At 41.4% G+C, this 17,369-nt stretch overlaps 1 protein-coding gene across 2 annotated transcripts in view; it reads right to left on the reverse strand.

The window, feature by feature from the left end:
• hydin (HYDIN axonemal central pair apparatus protein) overlaps positions 1-17,369 on the reverse strand; it is a 54,203-nt gene that overhangs the window by 13,948 nt on the left and 22,886 nt on the right. For both annotated transcript variants that reach the window (XM_069528257.1, XM_069528255.1), the window contains exons 23-58: positions 17,045-17,137; positions 16,646-16,866; positions 13,788-13,935; positions 13,348-13,557; positions 11,862-12,107; positions 11,603-11,777; positions 11,400-11,491; positions 10,588-10,715; positions 9,810-9,946; positions 9,369-9,514; positions 9,112-9,225; positions 8,465-8,545; positions 7,955-8,104; positions 7,624-7,863; positions 7,144-7,273; positions 6,683-6,844; positions 6,384-6,548; positions 6,039-6,220; positions 5,836-5,910; positions 5,346-5,529; positions 5,106-5,247; positions 4,757-4,913; positions 4,586-4,679; positions 4,287-4,390; positions 3,853-3,975; positions 3,665-3,770; positions 3,427-3,500; positions 3,080-3,241; positions 2,487-2,696; positions 2,195-2,389; positions 1,835-2,061; positions 1,573-1,755; positions 1,338-1,457; positions 1,097-1,250; positions 839-1,011; positions 408-606 (exon numbers count right to left, since the gene is read on the reverse strand). In XM_069528257.1, coding sequence (XP_069384358.1) covers positions 408-606; positions 839-1,011; positions 1,097-1,250; positions 1,338-1,457; positions 1,573-1,755; positions 1,835-2,061; positions 2,195-2,389; positions 2,487-2,696; positions 3,080-3,241; positions 3,427-3,500; positions 3,665-3,770; positions 3,853-3,975; positions 4,287-4,390; positions 4,586-4,679; positions 4,757-4,913; positions 5,106-5,247; positions 5,346-5,529; positions 5,836-5,910; positions 6,039-6,220; positions 6,384-6,548; positions 6,683-6,844; positions 7,144-7,273; positions 7,624-7,863; positions 7,955-8,104; positions 8,465-8,545; positions 9,112-9,225; positions 9,369-9,514; positions 9,810-9,946; positions 10,588-10,715; positions 11,400-11,491; positions 11,603-11,777; positions 11,862-12,107; positions 13,348-13,557; positions 13,788-13,935; positions 16,646-16,866; positions 17,045-17,137 — 5,502 coding nt within the window. The remainder of the gene's footprint in view (positions 1-407; positions 607-838; positions 1,012-1,096; positions 1,251-1,337; positions 1,458-1,572; positions 1,756-1,834; positions 2,062-2,194; positions 2,390-2,486; positions 2,697-3,079; positions 3,242-3,426; positions 3,501-3,664; positions 3,771-3,852; positions 3,976-4,286; positions 4,391-4,585; positions 4,680-4,756; positions 4,914-5,105; positions 5,248-5,345; positions 5,530-5,835; positions 5,911-6,038; positions 6,221-6,383; positions 6,549-6,682; positions 6,845-7,143; positions 7,274-7,623; positions 7,864-7,954; positions 8,105-8,464; positions 8,546-9,111; positions 9,226-9,368; positions 9,515-9,809; positions 9,947-10,587; positions 10,716-11,399; positions 11,492-11,602; positions 11,778-11,861; positions 12,108-13,347; positions 13,558-13,787; positions 13,936-16,645; positions 16,867-17,044; positions 17,138-17,369) is intronic.

The following is a 17,369-nucleotide window of genomic DNA, read 5'->3' on the forward strand; positions in this document are numbered from 1 at the left end:
TATCGGACCCAGATTTTCGTATTTACCTCGTAAGAACCTTTGTTACCTCTGCTGAGTAGAGTCAGTTTTTACCCCTGTCCTTGTCCATCCTGGTTTGCTTGTTTGTTGACTGTTTGACCACGCAAAAACTAGTAAATGGATGTAACTTGCTGGAAAGATGGGCCAATAATGACCTATAAAATTTGACTTTGGATCTAGAACTTTTTTTATCAGTTTCTTTAAAATTGTGACATAGGCTCTTTTTGGACATTTTCACCAATATTACATGGATCTTGATGGGACTTTGGTGGAGATATGTGCTCTACTGAGTGACATTCTAGTTCTAAAATGTTTTTAAATGGTATATGCATGTCCAGACCTAAATTGATCGATATTTTCACTATGCATTCATATACTGTCCATCTCACCTCCAAACGCAAGATCTTCTTGATGTTTAGTGGCCTCTTGGCCCTGAAGTGTAAGCTCAGGGGGAAAGAGGAGTTGGGTGAGATGATGCCCTGATCCTGTGGCACACTGAACTCATCCCCCAACTCCTCCACACCCTGCAGTCTCCAGGATACAGGCAGAGCTGTCTTATTATGCAGTGTCACGTAACAGCTGCTTCGCCTAGAGGAAGGGGTGGAAGAAGGGAGGTTAATCAGAGAAATACAAGAGGGACAGACAGTTTAATTTAAAGGAGAATTGGAAAGTAATCACTGCTATCACAGTAATCGACATACACTTTATCATGCTGCCTCTTGCTCTGTAGAGCCTTTGTGAAAATCACCTCTCAAGTCATTGATGAAAAACACTCTTTTTCAATTTCCTTTTCCTGAATTCGTTTTTCAAATGTCGGTACCTGTGCAGCAAAACTCTGTCAAAGTTCAAATGTTTGTTCTCCAGCTCGAGCTCTGGTCGGACGCCCCAACACGAGAGGTCAATGATGACGGTCTCTGGATTGTCCTTGATACAGCAGACGACACTGTCCTTAATCTGTCCCACTTTTGTCGGGTAGGCCCACACTGTCAACTCCTAACAGGTCAGCAGAATTTTCACATGTATGAGTGTTATTACATTCATTGTATTCAGTCTAGGATGATAGACGGTGCTGTGGTACCTGCTTCTGGTCCGGTTTGAGAGTCATGGTTGGAGGGTCCAGCAGATATGTAGTGGCCTGTGTGTCATGCTGGAAAAGGAACTCGACCTCAGCCTCCAGACCTAAGTTGTTATGAATCACCAATTTCTCCATGTTCTCTGGGTTTTCCTTGTATCTACACACACATCCAAACCTGTAAATATGAAAGCAAAGAACCATACAAGCACACAAAGCCTTTCTTTGGCATCACTCTGTCTCTCACCTGTCTCTAGTCTTGCTACAAAGCAGTGGCCCAAACTCAAAATATCCAGGTTGGACAACATAACTTTTCTGGAGGCCTTCTTCCATTTGTGGCACCTTTTTACTGTGAGCAAAGAGAGTCCTGGGGAAACCACATATGATCATTTTAAGTCCAACTGAAATCAAATGTTTTCAGTCATGCATTTTTGCAGTCAAAGTTATGTGTGTCATTAAGTTCTGTTAGAGTGTTGACTGACTTGTAATCTGTGCAGATGGAGGGATACATGGCAATCCCTCTGCAGAGGAGCTGGTACTGTTTCTTGGTCCCCAGTAACTCAAAGTTAAAGGCCTTTTCCAACTTCGCCGGGGATTCGGAGTAGAACCACACCCTCAGAGTCACTTCCCCATTGGCTGGTACGACCCAGCGAAACTTTGTCAGGCTGCAAACAAAGATGCAATTACAAACAACAAGCATAGGCCCAAACCCAATGTGTCCTAGTGATGTGTGTATTTCCTTACCTCTGACTATGTTTCAGCGCCAAGTTTTCTCGGTGTTGGTCTGGTTCATTGCCGTCAGCTGTGGTGTTAATGTGTGAAGGTGAGTGAGACGGGTCCTTTGCTTTTGTCTTGGTTGAATTACGGCTCTTGCTCCTCTGACTGTCTCTGCCTTTTTTATCCTTCTCCTTTGTTGCTATGATCTCCTTAAGGCTGCCTTTGCGGCGCATTTTAGACACAGGTGCCTCTTCCTTTATTTTACACAAAATATAAATGAAATGTTAAAATCTGTTTGTACTATTGATTGTTAGAAGTTTCACTTGTTAAACTAAATGACTATGATTGAAATGAGTGGAAGCTTGTACTTCATGATATTGTCTTTACCTTTATAACCTCATCCTCTGTATCTCTCCTCTCCTCACCATCTTTGGTCGCCCCTGAAGGAACCAGGAAGGTGAAACAGTCACAGGGGAGTTGACCGTTTGTTTGCTCCCTGTTTTGGGGGAAAGGAACAACAGAGAAGGTGACGGGAGGCGGGATGGGTGGGCCGCTGGGTCCCAAGCCCAAATCATCCAACACCTGAGGACACCAGAGGAGAGAAGGAAACAGTTTAGGGAATTATGATAAATTTACTAAAAACAACTCCAAGAGATTAAGAAATAAATGTTAAACCAACCTCATCCAGTGGAGGCAGGCCGCTGCCTCTGAGCAGCTCTGTGGCACTCGCATGGTCTTTCTCCATTACGTTCAGCACAATGTGAGGGATGATGTCCTGAGGAGACAACTTGTCTCCTTCCTTGTTTGCATCAGGTTGTGCTGCCGTCTGAGTAGGCATCGGAGACATCGTCTTGCTACTGGCTTTCTTGCTCCTTTTGCCAAAAGGGCTCTGTGTACACAGTGCGATGATCAATGAGTAATCCTGTTCTTGTTGAGTACAGTTCAGACAATTAGTTCAATCAACACAGTCTGGTATGTAGGGACTGAGAAATAATTCTTTGCGGTTGTCTCCACCAACCAGTTACAGTCAACATATATTTTTTCCAGATCCCTATGAGGCACTGTGACCTTTAACCTTTGACCACAGAAATATAATCAGTTCATCTTTGAGACCAAGTGACAACTGATCAATTGGTTTGTAAGGGAAGTTGGGGAATTTGTTTTAAATACATAAGGTTACGACTGGAATGGTAGAAGTTTTTAAATAGTTCCTAATCTTTTTTTGGCAGTTTTAAATTAACTGACGACAGCCACTGGAATCACTGAACTAACCTGTTTGTCAGCTGAGGCGTCCTCTGACCCTGGTGGAGCTTCACCGGGAAGTGGGACCAGCAACAAGCCCCGGGCTCGGTCCCAGTGCTTCAGGATGTGCTCCACCTGCACTTTACTCTGCTCATAAGCAATGAACTGAGACTGCAGCTCACACACTACAGACTAGAGAGGGCAGCAAAGGTGGATTGGAACAGAAAGAAGGTTATAGAGTCGAAGTGTCAGTGTGGCGAAAAACTGTATTTTTATGCAGATTTAACTTAAAATATATATAACTGAATATAAATCATCTGAAATGAAAAGCGTCAGCAGTTGACAGTTTCACTGTTTTTGCTCTTTAACAAACCCACCACGTCTCCCTCCAGCTTGTCTCCAGCTTCTTCGGTCCTCTTGTTTGAATCATCACTCTCTTTGCTTTCATTGGCTGCGGTAGAAGAAGAGTTTTAATTAAAAAGAATAATTTTTAACATTTTGTCGGCACAGCTCTCACTTTTGTTGAGCAGAGATAGAGGAGATAATCTTGTTTTGACAGACCCTCACCAGGTTAAGAACAGTGTGTATTTGTATAGTGTGTTTTATGTTTCTCACATCTGTTGGCGCCTTCGTTCATATCACGCTGCTCTCTTGTGTCTATTTGTGATTCTTTAGAGTTGTTAGAGGCAGACATCTGATGAGCATCCTGTTCAACTGTTGACTGGAGTAAAAATACAAAAGTTAAAAAAAAAATTTGGGGTGTTTACATTTGAGCAAAGTCACAGAACCATACATGTACAGACCTCCTCTCCACCAGATGGACCCTTCTTCCCTGACACTTCTTTGTTATGTCTCTCTCCACTCTTTTTAGCTTTCGTCAACTCTGTTTCTTCTCTCAGCCTCTTCATCTCTTCAGTCTCTGCAGTCTGAGATGCAAACACAAAAGCAAAGTGTCATTGTAAACTATGTAGAATAACATATAAAGAAGCGGTTTATTTTGCCAGGAATCAAAATAAAAAAGGTTCAGGCTGGGTAAAACATCCCATATCCTTGAGGAAAGCAGGCTAAACCCTGGAGAGCTTTGGAGGTATCTTTACAGAGGTTGCCAGCCACAGGGCTGACATGGAGTCAAACAACCACTTGCTTTTGCATCTATAGACTTTTGCAGTACACTTCCTGTTGTAGATGGGTCCATATTGAATTTGAAAACTTCGTGTGTCACTGTCTTTAAACCTACCTCTTCTCTCTCCATCTGATCTGTGATTTGAGGAGACTCTGCGTGTAATGGTTTGTTTTCTTCTGTCTGCTTTTGTGACTCATCTGCCTTTTTGTTTTGAGAACCTGAAGCAAAGAGAAACATGTCAGCATCTACTAAGTAATCAGATTACAGTCTATACATGAGACACAAGACAACATTTTGAATCATATAGATACCCTATATGATTCAAAATGTTGTCTTGTCAGGCTGTTAAAAATAATTTGGTTTAAATTTTTTCATACAAAAGAAGAAATGTTTTTCTTCGCAGTCTCTTCTACCTTCATTCAAGTCATGTTGCTCTTTTGTGTCCACTAGTGACTCTTTAGAGTTGTTACAGGTAGATAATCTCCGTTTATTCGGTGCATCTGTGGACTGTAGAGGAAACAAATTAATTGGATGATCACAGATTGATAGACTTAGTTAGTGTGTATGTGTGTGTGGTTATTTACCTGCTTTCCTTCCACCAAGTTCTTCCTCTTTGACATTTCTTTAGTATCTCTTTTTCCACCCTTTTTACTCTTCTTCTTCAGCTCTTCATCTCTTAGTCTCTTCATCTCCTCCTGCTGCCTCTTTTCTTCCTGCTCTTTCTCAGTTTGCTCAAGCTTCCTTATAAACAGACAGACACATGTAAGAACACACTTTTTTAATGGTTGAAAATATTCAGAATTAATTAAGACTGTATATGCCGTAACTTCAACAGACCATAATGAATGAAGTGAATCAGACTAGCAAACCTCACAGAAAAAGTAGCATCATTTTAGGATTAGAATAAGCAATTGTCTGTACATCTTCCAGTACCTGAGTTTCTGCTGCTTGAATTTCTCTCTGTGCAGCTGCATAATATATTCTTTCTGCTCCTCTGGCAGAGCGTCATACTTGTCCTCATCCATCTCCTGCAACCACGGCTCCTCCCTTTCCACTGTCTCCTTCTGCAGAGCCTCTGAAGGAACCACACAGACAGTTCCAAATATAGTGTCATAAACCTTATTGAATAGAATTAATAATCTGAAAACTTTGAGTTCTGGTGCATGTTTTTACCTTCAGCTTCTCTCAGCACTCTCTCCCGTGCCTCCATGGCAGCAAAGGAGTCGGACAAATTGACCACATAGATGCGCTTGCGATTTTTAAGGGCCTTAAGGACGACTTGCAGTGTGCTAGCCACTGATTGAGTGTACACAGACTTCAGGCCGTCGATCACTACACCGCGGTGACAGTCTCTTAACTGTTATCACAGTGACAGCAACATCAACAGCAATGACAAGACAAGGGAGGAAACATGAAACACAAGTGAAATCTCTGTAAAATTCAGCCACTTTAAAGGGTTAGACTACATATCAGCCAGTAACCTACCTGTCAGTTCAATTGCTTGAGAGAGGGTGTTAGCTGTACTACACAAGATGTAAGGTCCTGTGACAATATGTCCTTATCGTCAACTCTGTATTTTGTAACTGTGTTGTGAACTCTCACACAATGTTCTACAACAATATAATAAATAAACTACTGCTGCCATCTTTCTGACGTGTCTTACCTGAAATCTCTCTGCCAGGATATCAACCAGTAGATGATCGGGTAAGAGACTCCTGAGTGTGGTCACATCTCCTCCCTGAAGATTACACCAAAGGAATTGGATAATTACATTTCATTTAATTTTATTAATATGATTAGACATAGAGATGTGTTCAGTATATTCAATGTACATCTGTAACAAATAAATAAAGTAATAAAAAGTACCAGGCAAAGGGAACTGAATGGTTTTTCAGTCTCCTGAGGTTGCTTGCCACAATTTCTACTGCAGCCATCCTCATTTGCTGTTGGAACAACTTGCAATGAAGCTGGAGTTGAATTTTGTCCTGGGTCTGAGGCCTCATGATGTGCAGCAGGACCTGGTTCTGTGGTTCCATCAGTAGTCTGACCTGGAAGGTGGATATATTCATTTTACCTTCATTTACCAGTTGAATTTGAACAAAATTTCTTCTGCAAAAGAGCTCTCATCTAACTCCTAGACCTCAGCAACTCATGAAACATAAAAAAATGATTGAATATAATTCCACTGTATTTACAGTACATTATACTTACCAGCCACCTTCTTAGCGTACTCGGCAGCAGCACTGTCATAGACTTGTCTTGCCATCAAACTAACGGGTGAAGTTCCATGAATCAGCACATCTGTAACGACTGCATCAACACTGAGACATGCACCTCCATAGTGATGAGCAAAAGCAGCCGCTATGTTGCTCCCATCTGGAAAAACAGGATATACAGACAGTTTTACACATTCAGACTCAACATACCCACTAAACTGACTACAGCAGTTTGTTTTTTACATCATAATGTATAATTTATATTTATCTCAATGGAAAATCTGTTATTTTCACCTGTCTGTGGAGCTCCATACACAATAATCGCAATGCCTCTGCAGTTGCGTGCAGCCAAACCCTCAGGTGACAGGTCAACACACATGTAGCGGGCGATTGCTCTGGAGACGGGGGTCATTTCAAGCTGTCCCTCTCTCCCACTGCTTAACTTTGTGGTCATCTCTGAAATGATTGTGTAGTGGACAAAATAACTAAGTGTGGTTGAAAACAATTTTGTAGTTGAGAAGTAACAATCATATCCCAGACTAAGACCTTTATGTCTCTGTTTGTGACCGGAAATCTTTATGATCTTTCTAAAATCCAGGCTTTTGTATTTGTTTTTAGATTTCAATACAATTGAAAGAGAGAGAGAACAGAGAAAGAGAAAGCCTGTCTTCAGGCTTTAGGTTTAGGTTTAGGTTAGATTAGATCATGCACTGATTAAATATGCAAGTATATTCAACGCTAGTCCCTGAAGTTACCATCTTCTTTCAGTTCGGAGCAATGTTCCTTGTTGTAGTCGAGCAGTTCTCTGGGAAGACTTTCTCCAGGGACCCTGAGGGGCAGCAGCAGTGTGTTGTTCTCATCGTAATCTTGCATCAGACGCAGGATCTGAATTGGATGATGTAAGAGAGGACAGGTGAGGGGAGAGACACACCAGGAGGGCAAAAGAGTGAGAGAAGAAATTTGAAATGCTGAAAAGAAAAACGTTGATGACTATATGAGGAGCCACGTGAGGAGAAAATAAGGCAAGGAGTGTTCAGGAAATAGAGCAGCTCATCTTTTGTTTGTCTCCAAGAGGGAATGAAAAAGTTTAAAAAAAAGGTGAACGTTGTGTCTAATGTTTGATTTGCAACATTATGGGATTGCTGCAATGTTCTTCCATGGATGGATGAAAGGCCTAAACACTGCAAAGTTATATTAACACACTTTTTAGTTTTGCCCCTTTTCCCCAAATATACCTTTTCTTCCTCCAGATACTGTTTGTCAAAGTCCAGAGAGTAGAACTCAATGGGAAAGGAGCAGGGGTTTCTGACTGTGACCTCAGCCTCGACGGCAATGGAGCCAGGCAGGCAAGGTCCCAGCTCCAGCACAGATGGGCAGAACTCAAGTTGCGGCTCCTCACCCTGACCCTGGGCTGTAATGAACACCGGCTCCTTGTTCTCAGCCACATGGACCACTAGCTGCCTGTTGTAAGCATGCTGTAAAGACATATACAGTCGGTCATTGCCTTTATTTTGTAAAACTCTATTGTACATTGTACGGAACTCTAAAATCGACCAAGCTGCTTACCCCTTCAGCAGGACTGAACTTTATTTGGACATTGACTCGTTCACCCGGGGTCAACACGCCGGAGGAGGGAATCATCTCAAACATCGTTAGAGGTGGCCGCTGCGCCTGCAAGAATTTCCTATGCAGATGACGAGGCAGGAACTTATCAACCTGAGTGAAAGAAAGAACAGAAGTAGGAAAATGTTTCAAGATGCATGAGGCAACATTCTGAATATAGACCATACCTACAAAACGTAACTAAAACTGATTTGAAATTCTCTAAACTGCAAATTATCAAGCCTAAATTACATTTCTCTGTCATCAGGGCTCAATAACGACATCTTAGGAATCATTGCCAGAAAATATATATGTATGTATTAAAATGTATTGGCAACATCAACCTCTGTCAGGCTCTACTATTTATTATGTCAAAGTGCTACCCACGTTTTTATGTTTTTGTTACATGGCATCAATAGTCACAAACCATAAAATGAAAATTATTTTGTTCCTTTATATAAAGTATTGTCATACCTTTTGGAAAGGCTTCACATGCTCAGCCATGCTCCAGTTGCAGGGCACAGTCTGATGATTCAGCAGCTGTATCGTCTTAATCTGGAAGTTGTAAAACATTCGATTCAGGAGGATTTTAAGCACAGCCAAAGTTCACTCTCATGTCTGTTTGGTTACAGCAAATTGTTTTTTTTGTTTCAGGATACAAAACATGGCCTTCTTGCTCCTTCAGCATGAAACCATTAATTATAGTTTGAAGCTGAAGTTTTTACTTCATTATTTCTAACCACAACAAAGCTTCAGCTCTTCCTGTGTTTAAGCTTTGTAAAAAAATCCTTGGAAATAATTAACTTAACCTGCCTTTGCAGGAAAGATGTCCCCACAGCAGGCAGCTTAATGGTCTCTCATTAATGATCCTCATTAGTGTGCCATGAAGAAACTCCGTAGTTTCACGCTCTATACAGGATTTGTCCTTTTAACTACTTCCTGTTCTTCTACTGCACATTGGTAACACAAAGAAAAATAAATGTGCATTTGTGTAACTATACAAATATAGCAAGGATTACTCATTTATACAAAAGTAATTTGAATTAATCTCCAAACAATAAGAAGCCTGTGTAGGGCTACATAACAGTTTCCTGTATTCCCATTTTATCATTCTCTGTTACCTGACACATGCCACACTGTAAAGTGTCGAACTGTAGTGTATCTGTGGAAACAGTAACTGCCGGCATGGCCACCACTGCACACAGCCGCACCGGCACCACGGGACCTCCTGCAACCTGCAAAACCAGACATAACCACTTTAAGAACAAAGTCACAGTGATACTGATTATAAATGGAGACAGGGTTATTCAGAAATGACAATGAATGAGAAATACTGACCATGTGTGTGCACATGTTTGTGTAAGGTTGTTGTGTGTACCTGTATTGGCATGACAACACGGATGGCTCCCAGCTGCAGTTTGGCTCCTTGTGGATCAAATTTAACTGTGAGAGTCTGAGTCTCAGCACAGGGCAGACTCTTGGTTCTAAGAGTTAATTTTCCTGGTTCAAAGTTAGCACTGAAACCTAAGAGGGAACAACAACACAACTTGTTTGTAAAGCACTGCAATAAAAATGTTTTTAATAAAAGATGCAATGTAAGGAGTCAGAAGAAATTACAGCTGTGACTACACAGGAGTAGGAATCTGAAAAAGCAAATAGACTGGTGTGCTCAGCAGAACTGCAACATTTTTAAATACTAGCAGCATCAGTACACACATTTTGCAAAATTGTGATACACTAATACTCAAAAAATAATATTCAATAAACAGAGACAAAGAACTAATAATGGTCCGAGTGATTAAGACATGTCTTGTGTCACCTGTGCCAGCGAGCAGTTTGTGATTGGGCTGGAAAGACACAGGTACTGATCCGGTGTTGGTGACATTCACAGTGTGACTGAGGACTTTCCCGGGAATGACGTACCCAAAATCCAGAATGTACTCTGGCAACAGGAAGCTGGGGGAGTGGAGAGAAGCAGGAGTGGAGAGATAAATAAGGTTATGCTAAGTTATGTAAAACTGATTTGGAGCAGATCCGTGGATTTATTCTACTTTCTTTAACATTTTGGGGGTTTTCTCAAGAAATACTGCAGAGGTCTTTATGATAAAACTCAGACATTATGATCTGGATTAAATAAAAGTATGGGGGGGGGGGGTGATTTTCAGTTGCTGGACAGTAACCAATAGAGCTGTGAAATGTGTGTCTGGCGGATGTATGCATACATGTCACCATTTCACAAAGCTGTAATTAATTAACTTAAATTTATGATTCAAAGTTATTGAAGTTATGATTTTGTGTGTGTGAAGTTTTTTTTGTTTCAGTTTCTTTTTTCCATTTTACTGAATATGTCACAATTCTCAGTTTACATCTGTGGAACAGCGGATCACACAGTGTGCTGTGAGTCACGCCATGACTTCCACCAATCTACAAGCACCACAGAATAAAAACATTCCCTGCCAGATATTGCTCATTAACCAAGACTCTTTGAAATCGATAACACAGTTTCACACTGTTCTCACCCAGTCCACCAAATGGACCATCTGTTAAACCAGTGTGTGTGTGTGTGTGTGTGTGTGTGTGCGTGTGTTCCTACATACTTGCTAAGTTTGTACCACTTCCGAAGGGAACTCTCAGAGTCTCTGAGCTCGAGCAACCTAGTAGTCACAGCGAGAGCGTTTTCTTTGACCAGTGCTCTCTCGACCTCCAGGTGAAGCTGTTCTTCATACTGGAGAAAAGGAAAAGACAAAAAAGTGGAAACATTGAAGTTACATAAGCAACAAACATTCAGCACTTTCCGACAACAATAATTCAAAGTATTGTCATATATATTTTTGACATGTTGTAGTAAATGATAACTTCAATTCAGTTTTCTTAAACAATGTTGTCGTTATATTCAAGTATAATAATCAGATTTAATCTGACGTGATGCAAAGCTGCAACAGATACTTCTCATTAAAGACCATGACCTGGGAGGATCTCATTATGAAGAAGATGATCCTTTGCCCACATCAATAATTTTCACAACCTAGGACGGTATAAACTATGAAGTGATCGGCCATACTGACATCATGTCTCTCTTCTCTCCAACAAAGTATGGTGACATTTCAAATACCTTTGAAGATGTTAGAGCTCAAACATAGGCTTTTCAGATATATGAACAATGCATAAACATGACAAATAATAATAATTAACTGTGATGGCCACAGCCAGGCAGGGTAATATGCATCAAATTCACATTCTCTCACCTCATTAGTTTCCTAAATACAGGTTCATTTCATTTGCAGTCAGCCAAACCCCAAAAATACGCATCACAGTTTGTGTATTTGGAATCTGTTCATTTGTTTTCAACACTGTAGGTTACACAGGGAAATGTTCTTTATTTTATTAACTGATTGAGCGTGTGGCTGACCTCTGTTGTTGCTCCTTCATCATTTGCCGAGACCCCATTTGCCTCCACAGTTGTCCGGGCCTGTTGCACCACGTCACTGTAGCGCTCGTCTGCTGCAAGAGAATCATAGCGTCACACCATAGACACTCCAACCAAAAGAAGTATATTGATGTGTAGTAAGGATTCAGTCATATCTGTGTGTATGAGTGTAATTCTCTGCCTACACAGGTTACGAGGTAAGTTCAGGCTGATCCTTGGAAACACTCCCTCTCCAGTCACAGTGATGTCCTGAGGTAGAAGGAACGCCACTTGCAGCTGGAGCCGCTTCTCAAAAACCTCCGGGGTCCCGGGGAGGTAGAGCACCCGCAGGCGCTGCTCTGCACCAGCATTGATGTAACCCTGACACACACACAAACAAGTCAAATCCCTCCACGCATAATAATTGACGCCTCCTTCTCTGAAATTAACATAATGTGAAATTACCAAGGTTGGGACGACCATGGGCTGACCAGGTCTGACTTTCTGCAGCTCCACATTTTCTCCATTGTCTTTTGCATCTTGTTGTTGCTCGTCCTCTTCTGGGGCCTTCCACGGTCCTGCTGCCTCCTCAACGTACTCCTCCTGCTCCTCTCCCTCCTCATCCTTTTGTGGGTCTATGATGTTGAATTCGAAGCCTACCTTGCCAATATTACTGAGGGTCAACTCTGCTTCCCCTACATGATCAAAAAGCTGGAAGGAAAAGAGGAGATTGAGAGGTGACAGACTTTAAATTTAAAAGTAAACTTTGGGGGAAACAACTCCACGCAGTGTTTTCAGGTGGAGTGAATGGCTTGTAACGGTGATACACTTATAGTTTATGGTAGCTGTCAAGTATCTAAAACAACAAACCAAAAAAGAAATGCATGCATATTGAAGGTAAACTATAAGGATGCTAGAATGTAGAAGATGAGCTGACAAACACAGGAAGTAACCACAAAACTAAAGGGAGTGGAGACGGGTGTGACACATTAGGGTGCAGGTAATCCAAGAACCAGGAAATAAGAAGGGAAGTGACCAGAAGAATTTCAAAATAAAACTAGAGAGAAAGTAAGAGACAGTCAGAGACAAACAGGGAATGTGTTCCAAAAATGTTGTTCAAAATCTGAAACAGTTCAAAGTTGAACAGCTCTAAGTCATCTAAAGGTGGTGGTGGTGGAAGGGGATGTTTCAGGACATCAGAAAACAAGAGAAGGAGAAAGCAAGAGCGAAAAGAAAGCTGGAGAGAATAGTGCTGAACCAACAAGAAGGTCAGACATCTTCTGCTGAATGGCTCATTTCAACAAAATCAAAAATCAATATGTCTTTGTTCTGAATATTAATGATAACTGTTCTGGATTCGTCTGCATACCTAAAGAGGAAAGTGCAGAAGATCAAACTGTGGAAAAGCTACACAGTGAAAGTTAATGTGATTCCTCTCATCAGTCTTTTAAAGTGAAAACATTGAGGTTAAAAGTCTCAGCAGAAGTAATATGTCTATAAATGTGTATCTGCACTTCTCCTACAGTTTGTCACTGAGCGTTTGATTTTCTGGTAATAGAAAAAAAGTGAGAGCAGGGAAGCGTAAAATTGTATCGTTGGTCAAAACAAAAGAAAATTATCAGGAAACAAACAGCACTGATGCTGCAAACATGTCATCATGCACAGTCACAAACAAAACTGGAAACACTCTCCTCAGGCCTGTGAGTGTCAGTTTGAATATGGAAGTATGCATCGTTCCCTGAGGTTTCGCACAAAAAAAGATCTCATTAGTTTTGTCTGAGATATCATGTGTCACACATGGGTGAGCACACAGATGGCAAAGAAGACAACAAAGAGGCAAATTAACACAAAGTATTATAACTTATAGTGCACACAGAGTTTTCCCCTGACATGTGCAACCCAAGAACTGAGAGGGGAACTCAGGGTAAAGGAGCCTGTGTAAGGGACGTACCTGCACGCCCAAGTTGATGTGGGTGAAGTCAAGGCTGTATCTGATAACTGACGCTTCTCCTCTGAGTTTGATTTCATATATGGGCCCCTCCTCTACATGGCACTGAGCTATCACCTCTTTGCTGATGTGTTTGTGGCCATAGAAAGAGAATATGACAAGCTGCTGGTCTCCAGGCTCCAGGTGACCATGTATCGGCAGGATGTCAAATACCTACAGAGACAATAAGAACATTATTAAAACGTACACAGGATGAATTCTCAGTTTTTTATTGAGTCGTCCATCAAGCTGCTGTGATACTACTGTGAAGGTAGAGTAAATTAGAAGAAATTCCTTCAAGGCGATATTCTCACACCAAAGATTATAATGGCAAACAGTTTTATGTCAATGACCTATTTCCCCTTAGACAAATTAGAAATCCTTAGTTCTTCACATGTGCCTACCTCTTGCACAGGCACAGGGCAGTGAGTCCTGTTCTGCTCATTTACACCAGTCCTGGGGCTCAGAGGAACTGAAGAGGGAGGAGAACGTCTTGTAGAGGAGGCCCTCCCATCTCCGGTCACAATCTCTTCTTCTGGCACCTCTGTCTCTCTAAGGGAGTGAAAGAAGATAGAATTTCACTGATGTTTCATTTATTTTTCTTACAATGACAGAAAAACAGACGTACGATACTGTAAATAAAACTCAAAGATGAGGCAAGAGAGGAATGTGAATTGTTCCAGCTTCATCAAAATGGGCAGATGAAAGCTTCAGCATGACATATCTACACAGAAGTTATATTAAATTATATTGTATATCCCATATATCATTAACACACAGTATTATGATACCTAAGTGAAGAAGAAACTCTTTTGCACCCACACCCCACAGAGCTCTCATTTTCTCTGTCTGTTCTACTCTCGCCCTCCCTATGGGATCAGATTGGGTGTATCCATCAAGTTAATTAAACAGAGTGTTCTATAATTAAGTGGAATTTTAATAGGCAAGTAGCAGGAAACAGGTCAGGATAGATTGCAGCGAAGTGCTGAATAAACATGGCAGAGAATGAAAGAGATTTAGTGAGTGAAACCATCTCAAAGCTGGACTGGTCAAGTTCTATATCAAATCACTGAATGCTGGCTATACTTCGCTGCCAGTGTGTGTGTGTGTGTGTGTTTGTGTGCATACATGTGAAGCGACATTCAAGTGTGTACACACGGCCGTCTACACAAGAATGCTTCACTTTTGGTGTCAGCATGAGTGAATGGTGGTGATGCAGCCAGCAGGGGGCACTGTTGTATGGTCAATCTATGATGAACGTTGTTTTAAGGGGTCTGGCCATGGGAATCATAAATTAGTAGGTGTTGCAGTGGGAGATGTGAGGGTGAATAAATTCTGTGGGTCAACGTCTGCCTTTCGTGGTTCAGAGTTTGTCAAAGCCCATGAAAAACATTTGGCCCCATGCGGAAAAGGAGGCTTTTAAAAATGTGGGTCCTCTTAAGAAATAGTTTAAAACCCACTGGTGCGGACAGAGGAACAGATGGTGAGACAGCAGATGATGACTCTGTAAGAGCTCAGCTCAAAACAGAAATAGCGTACACTGACATTCTCATCTCTCTCTCTCTCTCTCCTTCTCTCTCTCCCTCTCTGTTCTTTCCTATGTGACTGTGGCTGTGTTTTCCAATGTTCATCCCCAGTAAAACTCATCAAAGCCTGCTGAGCCACAAACATCTCACTTCCAGCAGATTGTCAGGAAAAAAGGAACAATGGGAAGTAACGATGAGAGTTGATGATGTCTTCTCCTCCTTTCATTAGGACAGGAAGACAGGAAAGAGCTTGCTCTATTAAAATATCCCTCTGCTTAAAAGACAGTGGTGTAATTACTGATAGTGATGTAATTAGCTTAACATGGCAAGATAGTGCAGGTTCTGTGAGCAAGACAGAGAGACTTAAGAGAGAGAGTGTGCACAGCAAGGTCTCCATTTAATTAGCCAGATGGCCTGTGAGACAGATTGTTAGGAAAGGTCACAATGTAAGAGAAGAGGAAAGGAGAGGAGAGGCAAGGAGAGAAGGATTAGATAGAGAGCAGAAGAAGCAGGCGAGACGAGGGAGGAAAATAAAAAAAAAGATGAATAGGTGATGTAAAATCCTGAGATTAGGAAAAGGAGAGGTGCGGAATGTAAGAATGCCGATAGATGAAAGAGAGCAGGAGGAGGGAAAAGACAGTCGAGGGTGATAAATCCTTGGTCCAACCAAGTTGGTTCAAGGCCACGGACAAGCAGACTACTATAGTATTCACAGTCCATTTCAAGGGCGGGGAGTCGAAGCAAAGGCTGCACAGAGGCATACTGTAACGTTTGTTGAGAACACAATCAGTAGATTTGTCTTCCCCAGGCTTCCAATCCAGAGTTTAATGTGTAGCTATGGAACTAACTTTTCCCAGTACACAGTTTAATATACGTTGGTGATTCATTCTGTTCCGGTCTCTGAATCTTGTGTTTGTTCTACAGTTTAACTAAAGAAGTCTTAATGTCATCAGTAATAAAATAATCTAAATGATCCATAGATAAAATTATTGAAAACAACCTTTAAAAAAATACATGTTTGTCCAGTTTTCTTATCCTGACTTTGTTTTAACCTTATATTTACCAGTCCAAGTGACTAGTAGAAAGTAGTTCCCGAAGGTCAGACTCAAGGTGTAATGTTCAAGAGGCCAAAAATGTGATTTGTGAAGCTACCCTGACCTTGAACATTTGACCATAGAACATTTGTGCAAAATTTGAAAAGATTCCCTCTAAGGTGTTCCTCAGACACATTCATGAAAAAAGAAGCTTTGTGTTCATGAGGCAAATAAGAAATTCCCTTGAGGCACTCTAAAGACACCGTGTTCACAGGAGACAGATGGACGGACATCCTGAAAACATAATGCCTACAGCCACTACCTGGTGCATCACTTCTTCTGTGTATTTAAGGCTGTTGAATGACCCAGATTTCAACTATTGTGCCAAATTTCGGAGATTTTCTTTTTCTGATATCAGTCGAATTAAATAACAACAATTCCTTCTACTTGCCAGGTCCTTACCGGCAGTTTATACAAGCTATTATCCTCTGATATCACTTTGATCTTTACCTCAATCCATTTTCCTATTCTCTTACGTAGCCTCCCTATAGTCTGTTGACCCTGTGGAGGATTTTCGGGTGAAAGTACGATATAGGGTTTGATCCAGGAATTGCTAAGCACATCAGCGGCGAAGATGTCAGTTTTGCTGATGAATCAAATGTGGGTTGTACACTAAACACAAGACTTTTTCAGTGTACATACCTGATGGTACAGTGTTTCTGCTCCTCCAGGAAAGCCCAGCGGTAGGACACAGGCAGCGTGGAGCAGTTGGTGATTGTGATTGGTCTATGAGTCTCTGAGTGGTTGAGCACGCAGCCAAAATCCACTGTGGTGGAGGAGAAGTGCAAGTTGGGGAAGTGGACTTCAGCATGCAGCTTCACCTTGTCTTGTTGTGGGTGTCCCTCGTACTGCACCTCAAGGAGCTGGGGAATAAAAGATCAAGGAAATTGTACAAAACAGTTTTCATTTCATGCCAAGGCTCCCAATCGTTCTGGATTTTTACAACTTAAAATGATCATGTGCTCAGGAGGATATAATAAGGCAACAGATGAAAAAACAAAGCAGTGCATGAATCATTTTTACAAGATGCATCACTGTTACCTCCTCCACCACTCGTGACTCCTGATCTTGACAGTATTCTGGATGAAAGCACACCCACATGTCAGCCTTTTCCCCATCACCTAAAACCATGGACTGGAAAAAGACATGACACCAGTTAAACCAGTAGGTTAATGAATCAACAGAATTTAAGACCAGTGTTCACACAATGCAAATATGGACTTTCTCACTTGATTAAAAGAATCATTAAATCAAGATTTTATCTGATGACTGCCAACGGATAAGTTCACGACCCTTTAAAATCCCTTCTACTATTTAATGAGACATTTAATGGAATCCTGCGACGGGACCTGGGCCTATCAAAATA

The sequence above is a fragment of the Paralichthys olivaceus genome, chromosome 7, assembly GCF_024713975.1.
Source record: "Paralichthys olivaceus isolate ysfri-2021 chromosome 7, ASM2471397v2, whole genome shotgun sequence".
Taxonomy (NCBI): domain Eukaryota; kingdom Metazoa; phylum Chordata; class Actinopteri; order Pleuronectiformes; family Paralichthyidae; genus Paralichthys; species Paralichthys olivaceus.